Source organism: Phacochoerus africanus, chromosome 15 (assembly GCF_016906955.1).
Source record: "Phacochoerus africanus isolate WHEZ1 chromosome 15, ROS_Pafr_v1, whole genome shotgun sequence".
In the NCBI taxonomy this organism is placed as follows: Eukaryota; Metazoa; Chordata; class Mammalia; order Artiodactyla; family Suidae; genus Phacochoerus; species Phacochoerus africanus.
The window spans coordinates 133,021,139-133,043,059 of NC_062558.1; the positions used below are offsets into that span (position 1 = coordinate 133,021,139).

Consider the following 21,921-nt stretch of genomic DNA (forward strand, 5'->3'; position numbering starts at 1 on the left):
CCAAACCAGCCCGCGGAGGGTGGTGCTGTGGGGGGCGGGGGGGAGGGTCCACAAGGCTGCACGGTGTCCTACTTTAGAGTCCTCAAGCCAGGCTGCACGGGTCGGCTCCCCAGTCCCTTGCCATTCGGGGCCCAGGAGCTGCTTCTCTGAGGCCCACCCCAGACGCTTAGCTGCTGCCACGCTTGGTCACTGCCCTGACAGAGGCCAACCCTGTGGGCCCTTGATTCCACCCAAACATCTGTCCCTGCGCAGTCCTGAATAGGGGAGGTCCTCACAGTTTTCCCTGCAGCCTAAGCTCAATACCAATGCCTGCCCGCTCCTTGCTCCTCGCCCCCTTGCCCCTTCTCCCCTTCCCAAGGGCCTGGTGTCTGCAGTTGAAAGATCTTGGGCGTCTTCCTTTCTCCCCCTCTTAGTCTCAGTTTCCCTTGCACCACAGGTTTGCTGCCAGGATTAAAAAATAATCGCATGCTCTTAGAATATTCCGGGTTGCTAGCTAAGAAGGGTTCAACCAATGCCCTCCGCAGCGGAGGGCAGGCTCAGCTTGCCAGGCTGGCCAATTTCCTGCGGGGTGGCCTCAGGGAGACAGCGCCCGCTCAGGGTGCTGGAGGTAGCCGGAGGGGTGGCGGGTGGGTGAGAGTCGGGTGTTTTCCTTCCAGGATGCCCCTTCTAGCCCCAGCCGTGCGGGAACGCGCGGGACGGGCTGTGACGTGGCCCGCGAGTCCGCGCCGCGGTCGTGCAGAAGAGGACGCCCAAATTGTATTTCAGCACCAGGTCCTTCCGGGTTAATGAGCTGACACCATGATTAAAGCTGACCATTTGTAATGTGTCTCGACCCCGTCGCCGAGCCCTGAAGAGGTTAATGCGGTGACGGAGGCCGGCACCTGCCCCTCGCCGGGCTCCCCGGGCCGTGGCTCACAGCCTCTGCGCCCCCCCGCCGCCCCCTCGCCCCCTCGCCTGCCCCTGCCCCGGCTGCGCCAACGACTCCTAATCAATTAGCCCATTAACGAGCCCTTCGAGGAGTTAAGTAGGGAGAGGTTCTGCCACGGGTAGGGCTGCAGTCGGTAACTCACCGCGGCTAATGATATTATAAGCGCTTTACTCAATAACCCGGGCGCGGCGCGGGTGAGGAGGGAACTGCACCGTCATGGTGCAGAGTCTGGACATTTGTGGGGACGGATTCCAGAGTCTCCTCCCACCCTTGGCTGCATTAGGTGGGCACCCTAGGGTCAGGGCTCCTGGGATTGTATGATCGAGCAGTCCTGGGGCCCCAGACCCAAGGGGTGGGGTTGCAAGAGAGGCTTGGGGCCTTGTCTCACCTTCCATTCCTCAAAGCTTGTTTAAACTACTGTGCCCCTCGCCCCCCTCCCCCCAAACGTTTTGCCCGCTCCAGGCGGGTTCCACATCCAGCAACAGCTGATCTGGGAATTAAAACGGTGAGGGCGAGGACTTTGAAGGGGTGGTGAGGATGAGGGGGGGAACTAGGGTTAATTGAGCGTCGAAGGCATTCTAGGCTTAGAGTTGGGCACTTTGGCCTCATACAACTTCTGGGAGTCAGTCCTTCCTTCTTGCCTCAATTTTAGGAAAGAAGAAACTGAGACTTAGAAAGTTTAGGTACCCGTCCAAGGTCACCTAGCCATTTGAAGAGACTTTGTCTAATTCTAAAACTATGTTTAGAACCCTGTTCTCATCTCCTTCTCTTCTCCTTCCCCGGAGCAAAGAGCTTCTATTTTTTGCAGCAATTCCTGGGCTTGTAATATTTGCCTAAAAAACGAGAACCACTTTTGGAATAGGAGGGCGAGCTTTGGGCTTTTCAGCAAAGGTTTACAAAATACCTACTATGAGCTCCTAGTGCCTCTAGGCTTTCGGGTGCTTTTTTACTCCGACCTAAGGCCTTCCTCAAAACAGTTGAAGGGGAGACGATGCTGATGAGAAGTTCATATCACTTAGGAAGGCAGTGAAGCTCTGAGAAGGACTTGACTTATCCAAGTTCACGAAGCATGTAAGTGATGGTGATGGGACTTGAACCCAGATCTCTTGAAACAAGATCTAGGGCTTAGCTCCTCCTATCTGCAAGGATCTGGCAGCCTAGTTGGGCGGGTGATAGGGGTGGGTTCTGTAGGCGGGGAAGGGCAGAAGTCTGCTCCCAGGCCTCTCAGTTAAGCTCCCTGGAAGAGCCTTAGTTCCGAGGCGCATGCTCCTAACCCCCTCCCTACCCCCAGCCTCCCGCGCGGGGCGCAGCTCTCCGTGGGGTGCCAGCCCTGCTTGCCTGCCCAGGCGAGAAGAGGTGAGAGGCTTGGGGAGGGTCCTGGAGCAGTCCGTGTGAGCCTTCTTGGGGGTTGGAGGACCCGTCGACTAAGGGAGGCGAACGGCCGCTCCAGCTTTGCCCCTTGAGAGGGCCAGAGTCCGAGCGATCGGAGTCATCACACAGGCTAGGAACATGGATTGGACCTATACTGCTTTCGGTGCAAGCTATCCCTGGTTAGACACAGCAGATGCCCTCCGGGCTCTTTGCGCGCTCCGCGGAGCACCGGTGTGTGTGCTCGGTTTGGGTTTTTGAAATTTTCCGGGGCCACTCGGCGGCGCTGCCATTGGCCGCGTCCCGGTAACCTCTATGCAAATGAGGCCGCGCCACCTCCGCGCCGCCGGAGACCCGGCGAGCTAGCGGGCAAGGAAGGGGCATTCGCGCCGGGGCTGGGCGGGCGCACCCAGAGCCGGGCGGGCAGGGACCCCAGAGCAGCTGTCCGGTGCCCGTGTGTCCCTCGCACGGAGGGGACGCCTCGCCAGTCTCGCCGCCCCCCTCCCCCTGGCTCCCCTCCCCGCCCCTCCCCCCAAGCCTGCCTGCCTGCACCACCTTCCATACAGATCGTCTCTAAAGGGAGTTCTTGGTTTCCTCCGATTTCTTATGAACCCAGGATGGGCAGCAAGGAAGATGCGGGCAAGGGGTGTCCGGCGGCCGGCGGCGTCTCCAGCTTCACCATTCAGTCCATCCTGGGCGGGGGCCCCTCGGAGACGCCACGGGAGCCCGCCGGCTGGCCAGCCAGGAAGCGCAGCCTGTCCGTGTCCTCGGAGGAGGAGGAGCCGGACGACGGCTGGAAGGCACCCGCCTGCTTCTGCCCAGACCCGCTCGGCCCCAAGGAGCCTGGCCCCAAGCACCACCCCCCCATCCCCTTTCCTTGCCTGGGTAAGGATCGCACACCGCCCGGGGTCGGCCGCGAGCAAGTTCTAGGGGAGGGAAGCTGCGCCGGGGCTCTGGTGTCCGGTCCCCTCTGTCCAGAGCGGCGGCGGCGGCGCGGGGTCCCGGGCAGAGGGGAGGAGACGCGCGCGCGGTGCTGATTCCTCCGCCCCGGGGGCGCTGGGGAAGAAACTGGGAACACAGACATCCCGCGGCGCGGTCTTGGAAAAGGTTGGGTTGGAGGGAGAGTGTACCATCGTGGGTTGGGCACAGGGCTGGTCGCACACACGGCCCTGCCCTCGGTATCCTCTTTGCACTTCGGATACTTTGCACACGAGGTCTGGAAGTCGGGTCTGAGCGGTCCTTCTGTCTCTACCCTAATCTCTCAGCGCCTTTCACCGTCTTTTTCTTCTCTCTCCCTCCCTCCCTCGACCTCTGCTCCTCTCTCCTCCTCCTCCTCCTCCTCCTCGGAATGATTAGCACTCCAAGATGATTGACAATGGTGCCTTTCAGAGATGGTTCCTCTTTACAACATCTGACCGAGGGGAGCCCTGCGTTAGTCCTTAGTGTGATTTCCGAACAAACGGCCTGTGAAACGATGCCACCCTATAAAGTTCGGGGAACTCTTCCAGCTCAGTTACTACAAGGCAAAATCATCTTTGAACATGATGCTAATGTTTCCCCTCCAGACACCCTCCCCCTGTTGCCACACGTCCTTTCACGAAGCTGGTCGCACAGGGACCCCAGACTCGAAGTAGCTGGGTCCCTCTCCTGTTGCTTTTCAAAAGCCAGGTGCTGGGCTTTGGGTTTCATCGAGAGGGAGGAGAGGAAGGGGTCGGGACCAAGGAAGACGGGCCCAAGGCTGCAGGCGCCAGTCAACAGCAGAGGTGGTGGTGGTGGTGGGGGGTGTCTGAGGCTCCCCAACTCCATGGCCTTCCTGTCTTTCTCACTCCCCAGGTACCCCCAAGGGCAGTGGAGGTGCCGGGCCGGCGAGCTCGGAGCGCACGCCTTTTCTTTCTTCGTCGCACCCGGACTTTAAGGAAGAGAAAGAGAGGCTCTTGCCCGCGGGCTCGCCATCGCCTGGGCCCGAGCGGCCGCGGGACGGCGGCGCCGAGCGGCAGGCGGGCGCGGCCAAGAAGAAGACGCGCACGGTCTTCTCGCGCAGCCAGGTGTACCAGCTCGAGTCCACCTTCGACATGAAGCGCTACCTGAGCAGCTCGGAGCGCGCCTGCCTCGCCTCCAGCCTGCAGCTCACCGAGACCCAGGTCAAGACTTGGTTCCAGAACCGCCGCAACAAGTGGAAGCGGCAGCTCTCCGCCGAGCTGGAGGCGGCCAACATGGCGCACGCGTCGGCGCAGACTCTGGTGGGGATGCCGCTCGTGTTCCGGGACAGCTCATTGCTGCGCGTGCCGGTGCCGCGTTCGCTCGCCTTCCCCGCGCCGCTCTACTACCCCGGCAGCAACCTCTCGGCCTTACCGCTCTACAACCTCTACAACAAGCTCGACTACTGAGCCTCCCGCCGGCCCCGCGCCGCCCGCCCGCTCCCCGCAAGCCTGGCGCGCGCGCGGGCGGTCCCCCATCCAGAACCGGGCGGCGTGTTTCCAGAAATATTACGAAATACACCATGTGTATTCATTATCTCTTATTTATGGCCTCTGCCCTACTTTCTGTTTTGATTGTTTCTGGTAGTTATCGGCATCCTTCCAGCCAGATCATCTGCTTTTTCACCCCCAACGAACCAATACATTTTGAAAACCATTTCGGAGGGGCTGTTCTCGGGTGGTTGGTGGGAAAGGGAATTTCGGCCAGATTCACATGGATTGGTAGGGAAAAAAATTAAAAAAAAAAAACAAACCCAGCAAACCAGGTACACTCCTCTCCCCATATATACACCTGTATATATGTACACGCACACGCGGCCGGCCAAGCCAGCCCTTGGAGGCTTTGACCAACTATCTCATCGCCTCTTTTCGTTTCCCTTGTCCTGAGGATGAGTAGGGGCCAAAGGGGGAGAGTTCAGATCTGTAAATATTTTTAAAAAGAAAAAATAAAACATTTTAAGCATCGTTGCTAACTTTGGTGGAATTGATTGTCCCGCGTGCTAACGCGCACAGGGTTTTTTCTCTTTTCTGTGGAAGGGCTTGCAGGCGGGCGTCGGGAGAGGTCTGGCCCGTCCCACGTGGACCAGGTGCGGGGATGTGTGTCAGAGGTTAAAGGTCAGGACCTTGGCGTCGCAGAGGGAGCAAGTGGACTGGAGTTGCACCCGCTTAGACTCACTGGTGCCCATAGTCCCTACACGGACTGGGGCTCACCCGGCCGGAATTCAGGTCTGTCCCCTCTGTCCCCGAGAGGGACAGAGGGGGGCGGGAGTGGGAGGGGGGCGGAGGCAGGCCTCACTGCTGAAGCGGTTGCCTCCCAGAAGGAGCTTCTTTCCGGCACTGGGAGCGCCTTGGGGTTGGCAGCAGCAGGGCGCCTGAGACGTGGTCCAATCTGTGACATGAGCCTCCTCTCTGAGAGCACAGGACAGGTGGGTTGGCGCTACCTGGACCAGGTACAGAGCCCGCTTTGCTCGTCCTTCAGCTTGGCGCGTCAGGCTAGCAGCCGCTCACAGTTGCCAAGCCGGTGGCACAGTGGCGCGACCCACGCGGCTCGGGAACAGGGAGCCGAAAGGCGGCACTTTGGCTAAGGAGGGATGAGGCCAGAGGCAAAGAAAGTGCGGGAGGCAAAAGCTCCTCCCCACACTGTTTTGTTGTTTATGGTTTGCATTGTGGTTGGCTAAGTGGCCGGGTCGCGGGCAAGCACGTGGCGGCTGGCACTGAATGGAACCTTGGAGCGCGATCTGCGAGCCCACCGACTTCCGCGCCCCAACACCTGCTGCCGAGCCCTGGCTGGGAGGGTGCGGCACGGAGAGAACCGACGCGCGCGGGTGTCATGCAAATCGCAGTGTTAGATCGCAGCCACCTGTTCCTAAGAGAATTGCGAAAAAGATAACCTGAGTTTGAAGAAAGCTGATAGTTCGTTGTCACGTGGGGCGACCTCCCTTGTCCTCTGGCCTCCAGCTCCAGGCTACTCCTTAGGCTGTGTAAAGGTGCCCAGAGTCAGCAGCGCGGAGGCTGGATCTCCTCGTCTAGAAGGGGAATATTTGCATGGTAGATCTGTCTCTCTGAGCGGAGAGGCATCCAAATGGTCTGCATTTTGTGAATGTATGAAGGATAGCTGAAACCGTCTATGTGACTTGCAGTATTACGTCTGATTCTGTTTGAGGTTTTTTATATATATTTTTTCATCTCATGTTAGATTTCATAAAATTCAGTCTGTTTCAAGATGATGTCAGAAGGATGATACGCAAGAACACATGTACCACTGCTCTTAGAGCAACTGCATTTATTTCATTTCAGCTGAGTTCAATTCAATAAGTATTTACTGTGCTCTAGGACTTGGTGAGAACTATGCTAAATATTGGCTGGTCAGAGAGAGAAAACAAAAGCGACACTGGATCTGTTTTCTTTTGGTTTATTTGGTATGCATGTTTTATTTCAATGAAGTTATATCTTTCCAGATGACTCACCTTAGATTTTTCTTTTCCTCTCAAGTTACTATTTGAATGTTCCATGCAGAAATAACCACATTGCCTTCAAGGAACTACTTGTATAGAAGTGTTTCATCCATATCATTTTTGTCTGCATTTCAACAGACGACTTTTTTTTTTTTTTTGAAAGAGACGATTTTTTTTAACGGTATTGGATAGTTATATGCTTCTTGGTCTTAATTCTTTTGTAGGAAGTGTTTTCCTCTAGGCAGTTAATGGCAGAGTGACTTTTGCCTTTTTTTAGAGATGACCCATTTCCAATATGTCATATGGTGGATATTTCACTTAAAAAAATAATCCAGAAATTAACAGTCGAAGGTCGAACCAACAGTGTGATTAGTTTCTAGGAATTTCTCATTCTTATAGGTAACTAAGTACACACACACACACACACACACACACACACACGGCTTTGCATTTGGATTTAAAATGATGTTTAAGACTCCATTGTGGCCAGATTTCCTATCTCAGGACTATCAATTCATTTGAATAATCAGCAAAATCATCAGCCTCCTTTCAGGCTCTAAACTGGATTTAAAAGATTGACGTTTCTTAAAACTCAAATCGAGTCCGGCTGCAACTGCATGCCCAGAGGGACCTGAATCATACACACACTGGATAATGAAATACACTTAGATTTTATTAGCGGATAATTCATGCTCAGAATCTTGAAACACTAGTAGAATTAAATAAACAACTGGGAGAGGGAACCAAATAAAATTATTTGGAGATAAAATTATTTAACCAAAATTAGAGTGGAGGCAAGGCACTGCACTTTAAAATTCTTAACCTAGCCATTAAGTTGTTGAAAGAGAACCAAGCATGAGGACTGGTGAGGAGGGAGGGCAAAGATCTGTCCTTTTGGCTGGAATATCATCAATACACTGGGCAGAAGGGTGGTTGTTGTGTGTTGACCGTGTCAAGACTCATAAAGAGAAGTGCACCTGAGTCTGTGTATTTGAATGGTGTAAGGACCAACAACACTTTTTTCTCTACCAAGGTACCTTAGAAAGTAAACACCTTAAGCTCAACAATTTCTTCCCACTTCATACGAAATCACATAGTAAAATAGTGAAAAAGACCTTATAGCATGGATTAAATTGAAAAACTTCAGTGAGCCTTTGATATTCAAGAGTAAGTGGCAGCTTCTAGTTATAAATTAAGTATTGCATTTCTTTCAAGGAGGCCAAATTATTTCTTAATACAGAAGCAACCTTCTTGATTCTTCTCTTTCTGGAAGATTGTAGAAACAGAAAATAGAGCAAACCTAACCTGGAAGTTTAGGGAGTTGTTGGGGTGGGGGGTAGATGGGGAGAAGCTTGTAGCTATCATTTCAGGACCCTACTTGAACATATGTCTAAAAGAAGCTTTTGCGCTTTAATACATTGTGAGTGTTTGTTCCCCAGTCTGTTCAACCTCCTGGACAGAGTTCCTTGAGCAAGCAATGGTCTGATTAATGCACATTTCCAGTCTCTCACCAGGCCTGGCACACACTGGGTGCTCAATAAATGTTTGCAGAAAGATGGAATGAAGAGACAAAGAAGAGTATAAATAAGGATGAGTTTCTCTGAAGTCAGCAGATCTTACGACAGTGGTAAATGTGAGACCCTGGTTCATAGGTGGAAATTCCAGGAGAAAAAAGTAGGGAAAATACGCAATTGATTAGAGCAAATATTTCCCCATTCCAATTTTTGGTTCACTTCATGGGCATATGTACGTCCAGTGGAAGGGAGACTAATTTAGCTCTATAAAAGTACTGACCAAAATGGGGTTATTGCGCGTGAGAAATTAACTGAGGTGGAGAGGGCGCCAAGAGTCAAACTAGAAAAAGCATCTTTCCCGCTTGCTATTCAGGAGACTACTAGGGCGTGGGCCCCCGAGGAGACTACATTTCCCAGCGTGCACATAAGGACAGAAGAGAGCGTGAGCGCTGCCTTGGCGCGATGCTCTTTGGGAATTGTAGTTTTCACTTGTCCAGGACCGGCGTGGGTGTTTCAGCCTAGTGGTGAAACGAGATCACGTGATCGGAAAGTCCGTGGTTCGCCTTTGAGCCGGAAGAGGTTGACTGGGTTGACCTACTCCCGCCTTCGGGCAGACCTATCGGCGGCCTAGAGTGAGGCGTTGGCGTTTGAAATCAGCCAATGGCAGGCATAGGCTGGAGCAGCTACTCCGCCTCCTTCGCCCGGCCCGCGAGTGCGGCGAGGGAAGCTCGGCGGCGGCGGCGGTGGCGGGCGGTGTCGAGCGGCGGCGAAGTTGCTTCTGAAGGGAGCCCAAGGTAGCGGGAGATGGTAGCCGGGCGCAGAAGTGAACTCCCCGGAAACTCCTGGGGCCTAGGGCTGGCGGAGCCGTCCTCTGGGAACCGGTTTCGCTTGTATAGCTCTTCCTTTATTCTAGGAGCATTCGGGGCGGCAGGCCTTGTTGGAGAGGCGGGCGTGCGGGAGCCCGCGGCGGGGAGGGGTGCGGCGGGCCAGACCGAAGGCTAGAGTTTGGGGTGCAGTGGCGTGAGCTTAAGAGGGGCGCGTTAGAGGGGCGGTGGGGGGGTGGCGGTGAGGCCCGACCCTGGCTGGCGGGCCGGCCGAGCGCAGGCGCAGAGGCGGTGTCGCCGGCCTTCCCCAGGTCCCGCCCCCCCCGCCCCCCCCGCCCCCCCGCGACCGGGCCTTCAGCCAGTGCGGCCCCCCGACCCGAATTCTTGGGGACTCTCACTGAGCGCTTTTTCCGTAGATGACCGGTTCTAACGAGTTCAAGCTGAACCAGCCACCCGAGGACGGCATCTCCTCGGTGAAATTCAGCCCCAACACCTCCCAGTTCCTGTTGGTTTCTTCCTGGGACACATCCGTGCGCCTCTATGATGTGCCGGCCAACTCCATGCGGCTCAAGTACCAGCACACGGGCGCCGTCCTGGACTGCGCCTTCTACGTAGGTGTCTCCGCTCCTGCCCCCTTTTTATTTTATGAGATTCCTTTGTTAATAGCGTCCCTTTTCCAGTGTTGAGCAGGGGCTTTTGTCTTGGAATTATTTGTACAGCTTCACTAACTCCACTCCCTCTGCCCGAACACACATCGTGAGCCCCAGGTACTGTTTTTTTGGTTCTCTTTTCTTTCTTTCTTTCTTTTTCTTTTTTTTTTTTCTTTGGCGCTGGGGACGTGCAAATGTCGGAAACTCGTTCTCCCCTTTGCTTCTAATGGAGTAACTCTGCAAACTTTCTGGGCATAATGAATTTGAAACTCAAAAGAAGACAGTAAAATTTGGCTGACTTATTAAAGGGAAGGCTTGTTAGTAACTACTAGGAATGCTTGTTTATTCTTGGTCACTGCGGTGAACAGTTCTTTCTTAATTTGATGACATAGCGGTGTAGAACACTTATTTGTTCTATTTTTTGAAGGTTTTTTTCTGTCTGCAATTAATGTTGAGGTTGTTGTACGTCTTGAATGTAAAGGAAATAGTTGGCTGTAGAAACAGGAATTTAAAAACACTTTTTGAAGTGCTGTAAGTTTTACGAGTTCCCTTGTGGCACAGCAGGTTAAGGATCTGGCATTGTCACTCCAGCCCCTCCAATTGCTCCTGTGGCTTGGGTTCCATCCACTGCCTGGTAATTTACACATGCTGCTGGTGTGGCCCCCCCAAAAAATAATAGCTTTGTAAGTTTTGAATGAATTGAAACTTTATCTTGTAGGATCCAACGCATGCCTGGAGTGGGGGATTAGACCATCAATTAAAAATGCATGACTTGAATACTGATCAAGGTAACGTAGCCACATTTTAATCAGTTTATTATTTTCTTGATGAGTGCTTACTTTGCTTGCTTATAAATGTTTATTTAAGAAAAGTAGTTCCTGAATTGCTTAATTCCTAAGTTGCTTCGATACAAGTAATAGTGACTTGAATTTAGGACTTTTTGTTGAAATCACTGTTATGATCACAAAATAGTATGCATGTATTTTATCAGTAAAACTCATGATCTCCATCCGAAGTGTGTACGTGAAGTGGCACTTAAGTATTTGACCTTTTCTTGTCCTCAGAAGTGGATTGGATCCTGCAGTGGTCTACCTTTCCATAGGATTTTCTTACTGTAGGACAATACTGATGTTTCAGAGTTCTCTTTTCAGAAGCTAATTTAGTTTACACTGAAGGAAGATAGGTTTTAAAAAATCTAACATTTTAAAATAGCCAACTGTCAGGTACCATATTAACCCAGCTTATGTGATTGTTTTAGCATAGAATATGCTTCAGTTGCATTTATTGAATGAATGACAAGATGAAACTCTTTCTTAGAGATGTGAAATACCCACATTTTTATGTTGACTTTGGAGCAGAATAGAGCTTGGAATGGAACCCAAATATACAGAGCTTTTTAGTAAAGGGTTGTGTGTGTGTGTCGGGGGGGGTATATGCACACATTAGACATAGATGTACTTGAAGGACAAGGCAGGCCACGAGATATGACTAAATGAGGATGAATTGGACAGTGGGAGGATGGGCACAATATCTTGTCCAAACAAAACCTAATCACAAGAGGCTTTTCTATGAAAGCCATTTTGTCATGTACTATAACTGCAGGTGTTTGGTTTTGTTTGCTAGCAGCTTATTCTACATAGTAAGTTAGCTTGCAGGTTTAGGTCTTATTTGAAAACTTAGGAGGAAAAAAAGCAGTGAAAACCAAACCCAGATTTTTGATGCTAGAGACCATAATTAAGGGAGTTAGCTGTTTATTCTCAGAAGGTCATTGCTGAACTTCATGAAATAATTTTCTAGTTTAGATGATATATTTTTATTTTTAATTTAATTTAATTTTTTTGCTTTTTAGGGCTGTACTCCTGGCATATGGAAGTTCCCAGGCTAGGGGTCCAGTCAGCGCTACAGCTGCCAGCCTATGCCACAGCCACAGCAACTTGGGACCTGAGCTGAATCTTTGATAGACGCTCCAGCTCACCAATATGCCGGATCCCCAACCCACTGAGCGAGGCCAGGGATCAAACCCAAATCCTCATGTATACTAGTTGGATTTGTTTTCATTGAGCCACAGTGGGAACTCTTAAATGATATATTTTTAAACAAGTAGCTTTCTTCTTCTTTTCTTTCTTTTTTTTTTTTTTTTGCTTTTTAGGACCACACCTGTGGCACATGGAGGTTCCTAGGCTGGGGTCCAATTGGAGCTACAACTGTCGGCCTGCACTACAGCCACAGCAATGCCAGATCCTTAACCCACTGAGCAAGGCCAGGGGTCAAACCTGCAACCTCATGGTTCCTAGTCATATTCACTGCACCACGACGGGAACGCCCTAAACAAGTAGTTTTTAGTTGAGGGTCAGGACCACGTTTTTTGTTCTTTGTTGTTTCCTTAGCATGTGGGGCGGACTCTGGCATGTCGTAGACATTTAGTACATGTTAGCTGAATGAGTTTGAGATAGTGTGAAGAGTTGGAATTGAGAGGAAAGAAATTGTATTGGAAATTTGACTCATCATGAAAATCAAGTGGATTAATCATAAGACTCCCTGCCTGTTTTCAGATAATCCTGTTATTGCTTAAATAAGTTTCTTAGAAACACCAGCTTAATTTGATGATACATTTTATTTTTTAAATTTTTTTGGCTTTTTAGGGCTGCACCTGTGGCAAATGGAAGTTCCCAGGCTAGGGGTCAAGTCAGTCAGAGCTGCAGCTGCCAGCCTGCACCGCAGCCACAGCAACGCCGGATCTGATCTGGGTCTACAATCTGTGACAACCCACAGCAGGATCCTTTAACCCACAGAGTGAGGCTAGGGATCGAGGCTAGGGATCCAACCTGCATCCTCATGGATACTAGTTAGGTTCATAACCAGCTGAGCCATGGAGGGAACACCTGAGGTGATAAATTTTATTCAGATCTATACGACCAGAGTTCTTCACTCATTTGCTCATTCAACAGGTATTTCTTAAGCAGCTACTATGTGTCAGAACCTGCACTAGATACAGTCAGAACTATGGAGTTCAACAAGGTTCCTCATTTGAGGCAAGGTAGAATCAAGTGAAGGAAATAACATATGCCACCATTTTAATGTAATCTGAAATTTAAGTCAGCCTTTGGTATGTACCATGCCAGTGAATCAAGCTCTGCACTGCAAAGTGGACAGAGATGAATGGATGACTCTTTGTAGTGATGGAGACGTTCTTCTTTGTGTAGATATTTCCATCCATTTGGTGGAAGCAGATTCATTACAGCAGAATGAATGTTTCCTTCTGTTGTTCACTAGTAAATCTCGGTGTTTGTTTTTTTCCTACAGAAAATCTTGTTGGAACCCATGATGCCCCTATCAGATGTGTTGAATATTGTCCAGAAGTGAATGTGATGGTTACTGGGAGCTGGGATCAGACAGTTAAATTGTGGGATCCCAGAACCCCTTGTAATGCTGGGACCTTTTCTCAGCCTGAAAAGGTAGGCTCTTTATGTTCCTAACAGGAGTTATGGTCCTTGGGATGATTTGACTTGGTAAATGTTTAGTGAGTATTATGTTTAGAGGTTAGGAGTTGATGAGTCTGTTTTACAACCCAACTAAATAGAAATATATTGATGTGAATAAAAATTAATTTTGGTATTTTGGTCAAGTCTTCTCTGTCGGTCGTCTTATTTGTCTTAGATAGCACTAGCTATAAACTCACTTGGGTGTATTGTTAGTGCTTTAAATTCTAGGACTGAGAAGGAACTTCTCCGAGAAGTCATTCAGCAAAGACTGTTCCTTTGCCTTTAATTGGCTTTGATGTCTCCACACCAGCAAGTGGGAAGGAGCATCCCTCGTTTTCACTTAAAACCATTTGAGTCATCTGTTAAGAGGGTGGAATGGATTATCATTGAAGTTTGGTAAAAAAGATGTCTTGTATTCCCTGGCTTCTACCATTTATTTATTTTTAATACTGACAGATACGGTGTGAAAGCTGTAGTGAACAAAGCTGCTTAAAACCAAAACTTCGTGTATGAGTCTAACCTTTTGATCTATGCAGTGAGAGTGTAATTGAGCATTCTCCCTGTATCCTCGTCGGACTTTATCAGGTGGTAGTTAATTTTGAAGACTGATTGTTTTAGCAGTTTAAAGGTATCTTTCACTTGACTCTTATTTCCTCACTGTAAATATACTGTTCAGTTCCTGTTAGCCATCATTATATACTGTAGTGCATCCAAAGAGCCATTATTTTTGTCACATCACAGTCGGATCTACTCCTGGCAAGACCTTTGTTCAGAATAAAATAATTGCATTGTTTCTAGTTTTGATTTATGGTTGTATGTAACATGTTAAGAGCTGTGATAAATTGCTGACAGAATATCGTATAATGGACAGCCACACTGAATCAAGCTGCTTATTGGTTCAGCAAGGTTCATTATGTCACTTTTTTTAATACTGTCTTTGATAAATGTATATACCTAGTCAGGAGCATGACAGTGTTTTTACTTGATTTACGATCCGTGAGGACAGAAAGCGCTGTTGGAAGCTTGTGTGTCACCTGTATGGTAAAGATTTAAGATAAAATTCCCATTCGGATTGTACCGTTATAAATTGATCTCTTTCTGATTCTGCGTTTTTTAAATGTCTTAGGTTAATTTTTGTTTTCCTACAAGCATCATGTTTTCTGAATAAAGAGTAGTAAATCTTAGTGTTTCTCTTATTTAAATAAGCTTGTAGTAAATCTACTGTTTGGATTTTTTTTTCCTTCCTTGTTTTTCCTTTGGTCAAGTTAGTTGAATTTTAAGGCTAGATTTTAGAGACTTTCGGGTTGGTACGTTGTTAAACCTAATTTGTTTTTTTGGCTGGTGGTGTATTGTTAACATATTAGTGATTAGTAACCATAAGGTTTAATTCCTGAATGTTAAAGAGATGTCTTACTGTGTTATGGGGCCTCTTCATTTTTTATAGTGCTTCAGAGTTTAAAATATTAAATTAGATGAGAGTTGCTTATTAATTGAAAGTAATGAACAGAGCACAGTTACACACCTGAAGTCTGAATTTTAAAAAAATGATTTAACATGATTAGGAAAATACATTTTGCCATCATTTTCATGAATTTGTCATCTCTATTTAGTCTCCAGATAGCATACTTGAAAATAAGTAATTTTAAAATGCTTGTTTACAGGAAATTTTGTGATTTATTATAAGGGAATTTTTTGTGGAAGTTGTTTTAATACTGAAGAAAAGGAATTGGAAAAAATAGATGCTTTAGAGGATAAAATGCTTTTTAAATTTTCCCTACAGATAATTGTCTTGAGTGTTTAGTATGACGTCAGGACACAAGACTTTGCCTTGTCATATGCCAGACCTCTATCCTTGTCTTTTAATTTTGAGTTCATATGCCACCAAACGCAACTAAACAGCTAATTAATGATAGCTCTCTCACTCTTCCTGGAAAGGCCTGTTTATTCAGTATGACAGCTGGGAAAGTCAAGATTTTTAGAGTTACATCATGAAATCTTCCATAAGGTGGTCTTAGAAAAACAACTTTGGAAATGATTATTTTATGAAAAGCCGGAAACCCATTGAAAGGGATCTTGAGTTATTTTATGGCTTTATTATCTCCTTTTTTGAGTATTGTTACAGTTTTATATTGTCACTAAATGAAACAACAGGGTTGTAAGACTTGTTTAGTAATTTAATTTGTATTAGTAATGAAGAGAATTGTCTTCAAATAATTAGAACGTGCATTGTGTGATACTTGGCTGAGTATTACAAATATCTTGGATTTATTATTTTGTGCTGATTTTACTTGGTTTGTGTAAGTGTAGTAGTTAAAATTTGGTATCCCTGAACTTGATCAGCTAACTTTTAATAGTTTTATGTTAGTGGACTTCATTTTGGAGCGAAGAGCCATTTTCAGGCAAGTAAATGATTTTTAGCAAGTTTTGGTCTTTCTCGAAAGGTGTACACCCTCTCAGTGTCTGGAGACCGGCTGATTGTGGGCACTGCCGGCCGCAGAGTGTTGGTGTGGGACTTGCGGAACATGGGCTACGTGCAGCAGCGCCGGGAGTCCAGCCTGAAGTACCAGACTCGCTGCATACGGGCGTTTCCAAACAAGCAGGTACTGACCTCCTCCCCCTGCTTTGGAAATCAGGAGAGGATGTGATCTTATGTACTGATGATTTGGTCACTGCCTTTAAAGCTTTGCTTTTGTTGAGTGGTGATTTAGCATTTGCTGTTAGATTTTCAACAGCCTTGTGTTAAAAAACAGTTTGTTAACTCAGTTTTAGAGAGAGCTTTGACGTTCAGAGAGGTTAAGTGGTTTGAATAGAGGTTTTCTGATTCTTTGGTGATCCTGGTCCAGGATGCCTGACAGGTGTTCAGAAATCAAAGAGAGTTTTGCAGATATCTTGATTTATAAAGCAGTAGATTCAAATTGAGATCTGGAAATTTAGGATTATGGCATTTGCTGTTCTCTTCTTTTTTAACCTCTTTATAACCCTAATACTGATAGAGTTCTTTAGCCAGTCTGATAGTGGAATTTGGATTAAAAATAGTAATAATAATGCCATCGAGATTAGAGAGGCATTGTTCCTCATATAGTGACTAACTCTTAGTGACCAAGGGTCACCCTTCCATCATCATTGCCAGATGAGATGACACTTTGTTTGAGCCCCTTTACCCTCCAAATTCTTAAAAGTTCAAAGGAGATCTGGTGGTGGGGTCAGCTGCTCTGAGAATGTTACAGGGGAAAAGTCATTAAAAACAGCAGATGCCTTTGAATCTCATGGCTGTCTTTCACTGGTTGGGAGCTTGAATCAGTTATGTGAGTTATTCTCTTAGCCCTTTATCTCAGAAGGCTAGTCTTTCAGAAGGCTCAGAAGGCTAGATCCCAGCTCTCAGGATATTGTAAATTTTCATTGAAGATAAAGAATTGCCGTTATTCGAAACTTGAGAGATTTAAATACATGGTTAAAACATGCTTGCATTTGTGAATATTATCATGTCCTGTACCTAAAATTTTCTTGTCCGTTTATTTCTAGTTTATAATGGAAATTTAACTAGAAATAATGTTTTACTGATTTTTTTTGTCCTATATAAGTAGTTTTTCAGGAATAAATCTTTTTATACCTTGAAGACTTTGAAAAACTAAAGAAATAAAATATAGGTTTCATATTTATCTGCATTTCTTATTTTCTTGGCTATGCTACTTCAAAAAAGGTGAGAAAAGGTTTGAAATTATAAATCACTTTTGATCATTGCTGAAAATCTGTTTGTGTAATTAAGTGCAGGAGACAGGATGACTGAGATGGAAGGCTGATTTTCCAGTTGATTCCCCCCTCCCCTCCCATAAGGAGACAGTTCTTTTTAGAGTTGTTAGAAGTGAGGAGGCATAGAGCAAAGAAAAGTATATTCCAACTTTTAGAACAAATTTGAGTCCCTTTCTGGACAGGACAATGAATAAATGATACTGAAACACCTTAAAATCCTTGTTGAGGGAGGTCCCATCATGGCGCAGTGGTTAACAAATCCGACTAGGCACCATGAGGTTGCAGGTTCGATCCCTGGCCTTGCTCAGTCGGTTAAGGATCCGGCATTGCCATGAGCTGTGGTGTAGGTTGCAGACGCGGCTCGGATCCCGCGTTGCTGTGGCTCTGGCGTAGGCCAGCGGCTGCAGCTCTGATTCAACCCCTAGCCTGGGAACCTCCACATGCTGCAGGAGCGGCCCTCAAAAAGGCAAAAAGACAAAAAAAAAAAAAAATCCTTGTTGAGGTTTGACAAAATAACAACTTGTTGTGTTTTTTCCCCCCCTTTGGCCATGCCTGCAGCAACTGGAAGTTCCTGGGCCAGGAATCAAACTTGTACCATAGCCACAGCAGTGACAAGCTGGAACCTTAACCTGCCGTACACAAGGGAATTCAATAACTAGATGTTTTTTAGTGCAATGTGTAGAGTGAAGAAAGCAAGTGATGGTAGCCTTATTTATTTTTAATAAAACACGTACAAGTGTTCTTAAACTTCTGGAATCATCTTAATCATGTTACTACAGCTTAACACTCAGTTAAAACCTGGTCATATTCTCTTTCCATTTTAAAAATAATCACTTTTCTTTAGTTTGGGTTGAATTTGGGAATCCATGCCTTGTATTGGAAGCTGGATTGACCATTTTCGTCCTCTGGTTCCCTCTTGGCAGGGTTATGTATTAAGCTCCATTGAAGGCCGAGTGGCAGTTGAGTACTTGGACCCAAGCCCTGAGGTTCAGAAGAAGAAGTATGCCTTCAAGTGTCACCGACTAAAGGAAAACAACATTGAGCAGATTTACCCAGTGAATGCCATCTCCTTTCACAATATCCATAATACTTTTGCCACAGGTAGAGTATGGCATGCTAACTTCTAATTATTAAGATAGTGTCATTTTGCTTTTAACTGAACACGTCAAGTGTGTGCTTGGTTAGAGTTTTAAAAAGTTGTGCTTACTTTTTATGATAGTTAAGGGAAAAAAAATCTGGTGTCGTACTCTTTGGGGAGAATGTAACTTCTGTGACCTTAAAAATTAACCATTAAGAGAATGGTTGTTTTTGTATCTGCTTTTGAGAACCATTTTGAAATTACCTGCAGGTGGTTCTGATGGATTTGTTAATATTTGGGATCCATTTAACAAAAAGCGACTGTGCCAATTCCATCGGTACCCCACCAGCATTGCATCACTTGCCTTCAGTAATGATGGGACCACACTTGCTATAGCATCATCTTATATGTATGAAATGGATGACACAGAACATCCCGAAGATGGTATCTTCATTCGCCAAGTGACAGATGCAGAAACAAAACCCAAGTGAGTATGCTTCACCTGTATTTGAGCCTTTTTTTTGCATTCAACCCAGGATTTATTAATTTTTCTAAATTCATGAATAGCATTGTTGCTGCCTGCTCGATATTACAGCTGAGTGTAGGGCTGGAGTTGATTTTATCTTGTTCTCCCAAGCTTTCAATATCCGTAGGTTGATAGACGTCTGATGGATAAAATTGTGCCTAGTTGTTTTGTAGAGAAGAATGTCAAACTCTCATTCTTCTTGAATAGGCACTATTATTTGAATCTCTGGAGTTATTGCTAGCTCATTGCTTCAAAATTAAGTTGAGGAATTCAAGAATAATTTATTTTAGCAAATCCTATTTAAGATATTTAAGAATTTGAACTGCCAAAAATCTTTCCTCTCCACAGAGGTTGTTTCTTTAATATTTACACAAAATGAATGACCTTCGGGTCTTATTGGAAATTCAGAGTAATATGGCCTTGCCTGGAATGGCAGATTTCCTTAGTTTCAAAATTTTCATAAATGTCTTTGGCTCTTGCTTGTAACTGTTGACAGAGAGAAACCATTTACATTTTTTGGTACATAGGGCAAAGCTTTTTTCTTAATTATCCACACCAGGCAGGCTTAAGGGGAAACTGAGACATGGGCACTAGTTTAACCATAAAACACCAACCCCAAGTGTCCCTGTCCTGTACCTTTTCCCTCTCTACTCAGGCCCTGGAAAGACGTCCTCAGTAAATATTTATGGAATAACTGAATGTTTTCAGGATTCGTACACTTTTCTGAATTAAAATGGTATAGCGTGCCCTTGCAAAATTAGTTGAGTCCCTGAGAGGGGGCAGAGTATTAAATATTCAATATCATGTATATACTTTTATAGATTTGCCTTTAGAGAAGACTTAGCATGTGAAGCCTGTTGGATAAAGGGCTGTGTTTGCATTTAATCTCTCACTTTTGTATCTCTTGTCCTGGCCGGCCATTTTGATCTCATGCTGTTCTTTTTTCTTTTGAACTTGTAGGTCACCATGTACTTGACAAGATTTCATTTACTTAAGTGCCATGTTGATGATAATAAAACAATTCGTACTCCCCAATGGTGGATTTATTACTATTAAACAAAGAAAACAGGGAAAATTTTAAATTTTAATATTTTAAGAACCTGAAAATAATGGAAAAGAGGTTTTTATTGTTTTTTTTTTCTTTTTTTTTTTTTAAACAAACACTTGCTTTAGTACATGAGATGGTTTGATGGTTTGCTGCATTTAAAGGTATTTGGGCAAACAGAATTGGAGGGCAGTGACTGTACATTTGAGAATCAGTTTTGACCTTGGTGATTTTTCATTGTGGACATAAGTATTTGTAAATAAATATAGGTAATAAAACCTGCTTTGCATTCTTTCTGGACCTTAAATGGTAGAGAAAAAGGCTCTTGAGCCATTTGTTTCTCTTGCTGGTTATAGTTGCTAATTCTAAAGCTGCTTCAGACTGCCTCATGAGGAGGTTAATCTACAATTAAACAATATTTCCTCTTGGCCGTCCATTATTTTCTGAAGCAGATGGGTCATCATTTCCTGGGCTGTGAAACAAAGCGAGGTTAAGGTTAGACTCTGGGGAATCAGCTCGTTTTCAATCTTATTAGGGTGCAGAAGGAAAACTAATAAGAAAACCTCCTAACATCATTTTGTGACTGTAAACAATTATTTATTAGCAAACAATTGATCCCAGAAGGGCAAATTGTTTGAGTCAGTAATGAGCTGAGAAAAGACAGAGCATATCTGTGTATTTGGAAAAATAATTGTAACGTAATTGCAGTACATTTAGACAGGCATCTATTTGGACCTGTTTCTATCTCTAAATGAATTTTTGGAAACATTAATGAGGTTTACATATTTCTCTGACATTTATATAGTTCTCATGTCCATTTCAGTTGCCCAGCCGCAGCTGATTAAGGTTAAAAAGAAAAAAATTATAGTGAGAATGAGATTCATTTCAATGTAATGCCCTGAAGCAGAACATGAACTTAGCTTGGCCTATTCTAGGTAGTTCCAAGTAGTATTCTTGTTGTCACACTTGCTGGTTTTTCTTTGTATTGTTCACACATGTATGTTTCTGAACGGGACTTGGACCTTTACTGAAATTTATTTTATCCATGATGTATTTTTAAAAAATTCTTTTGATACAGAGAAAGGCCTTATTTTTCTTTTTGAAGTATTTCAGTGAAAACTGAGTGTAAGCCTGAACCCATCTTTTGAAATGTATTTTCTTCATTGCAGGTCCACCTAATCGTCTCGTGAAAGTGGTTTCTCTATGGAAAGCTTTGTTTTGCTTCCTACAAATACATGCTTATCCCCTAAGGGGTGCGTTATAGTCATTGTGGACACTTTGCTTAGTATGTGGATTTCTCTGTTTTCTGTCTTAGCAAAACTTGTCTGTGTGCCCTTTTCATCCCAACTCTGTGTAGGATGAGGAGCCTTTGTGTCCTTGTGCAGTAGTCTGAAGAATTGTCCCCCCCCCGCACTCTCCCCAGCAAGCCCGGTTGCTGTGTATGAGCAGCTTGAGCTCTTTTTGTAAAATAACCTAAACTTGTTATTTCCATGCTGTCTAATAAATCAGAGATTCAGAACCCTTAAATGTTGGATGTTTTTAAATGTTGGTAATTAATGTAATTTACTTCGTAAAGAGGCTTCTGTAAAGCAAAACTCCCTTCATCAAGGGCCTGGTGGGGATGACATTGTACCTTTAGGTCCACACTGCCTCATTTAATTACATCTATTCTGATGTACTTTGGGGATTCAGTCTTGGATAAAGTGATCTGTTGGAGTTCTGCCATTTCCCTCCTGCCCTCTTGCTAGAGCAGCAGGGCTCTTGAGCCAACTGTGCAGCTTCACAGGATGGGCACTGGACTGCATGGCAGCTGCTGGGCGCCTTTTGGCACAACTCTGCTAGGAGCGCTCGTGCAGCAGAGCTCCTGCAGCTCATCCAGCTCGGTGCTGACGCAGTCAGCGGACGCACTCAGCCAAATGACAGAGCCGTCTGTACTTATTCATCAAATGCTAAGTCAAAGTGAAGCCCTTGGGATGGTAAATAATGTAATAGCCAGAGACTAACTGATGGTATTGGTTCTTTCGTGTGATTATGTGCTTTTTAAAGACATAATCACTTGGTTGAGGACAGAGCATAAATTTAAAACATTGTTTAACTGGAAGAGAATTAATATGGTATCGTAAAAGCTGACTAAATTAAAGCAGTGTGGGGGACCTGTTTTTAAGGTCATGGTGTGGAAGAGCTTTTTTTATAGTTCTATCTGGATGTCCTCTTGCCTCTTGAAACCAAACGTATCTCCTGCCCTAAGCGTGTCTCCCTGCCCCCTTCACCAGGCCTCTTAACTAGCTCTGCCTCACAGTTCGCGTTTATGGTCATAGCCAGCC

The 21,921-nt window shown here is 45.8% G+C and overlaps 2 protein-coding genes across 4 annotated transcripts; both read left to right on the forward strand.

Moving 5' to 3' along the window:
- The first annotated feature begins 2,676 nt into the window (after nucleotides 1-2,676).
- HMX2 (H6 family homeobox 2) lies at nucleotides 2,677-5,238 on the forward strand. Its single transcript, XM_047762453.1, has 2 exons — nucleotides 2,677-3,181; nucleotides 4,130-5,238. The coding sequence occupies exons 1-2, from the start codon at nucleotides 2,914-2,916 to the stop codon at nucleotides 4,681-4,683; spliced, it is 822 nt and encodes a 273-aa protein (XP_047618409.1). The 5' UTR covers nucleotides 2,677-2,913; the 3' UTR covers nucleotides 4,684-5,238.
- A 3,668-nt stretch (nucleotides 5,239-8,906) lies between these two features.
- On the forward strand, nucleotides 8,907-21,124 carry BUB3 (BUB3 mitotic checkpoint protein). Of its 3 annotated transcripts, none has more exons than XM_047760843.1 (8): nucleotides 8,907-9,036; nucleotides 9,483-9,677; nucleotides 10,435-10,504; nucleotides 13,020-13,171; nucleotides 15,640-15,798; nucleotides 17,872-18,049; nucleotides 18,297-18,513; nucleotides 19,513-21,124. In XM_047760843.1, the coding sequence occupies exons 2-8, from the start codon at nucleotides 9,483-9,485 to the stop codon at nucleotides 19,526-19,528; spliced, it is 987 nt and encodes a 328-aa protein (XP_047616799.1). In that variant the 5' UTR covers nucleotides 8,907-9,036; the 3' UTR covers nucleotides 19,529-21,124. The 3 variants fall into 3 exon arrangements, with proteins under 3 accessions (XP_047616799.1, XP_047616800.1, XP_047616801.1); XM_047760844.1 differs by having other exon boundaries at nucleotides 20,767-21,124; XM_047760845.1 differs by lacking the exon at nucleotides 8,907-9,036 and having other exon boundaries at nucleotides 9,481-9,677; nucleotides 20,767-21,124.
- Nucleotides 21,125-21,921: the final 797 nt, after the last annotated feature.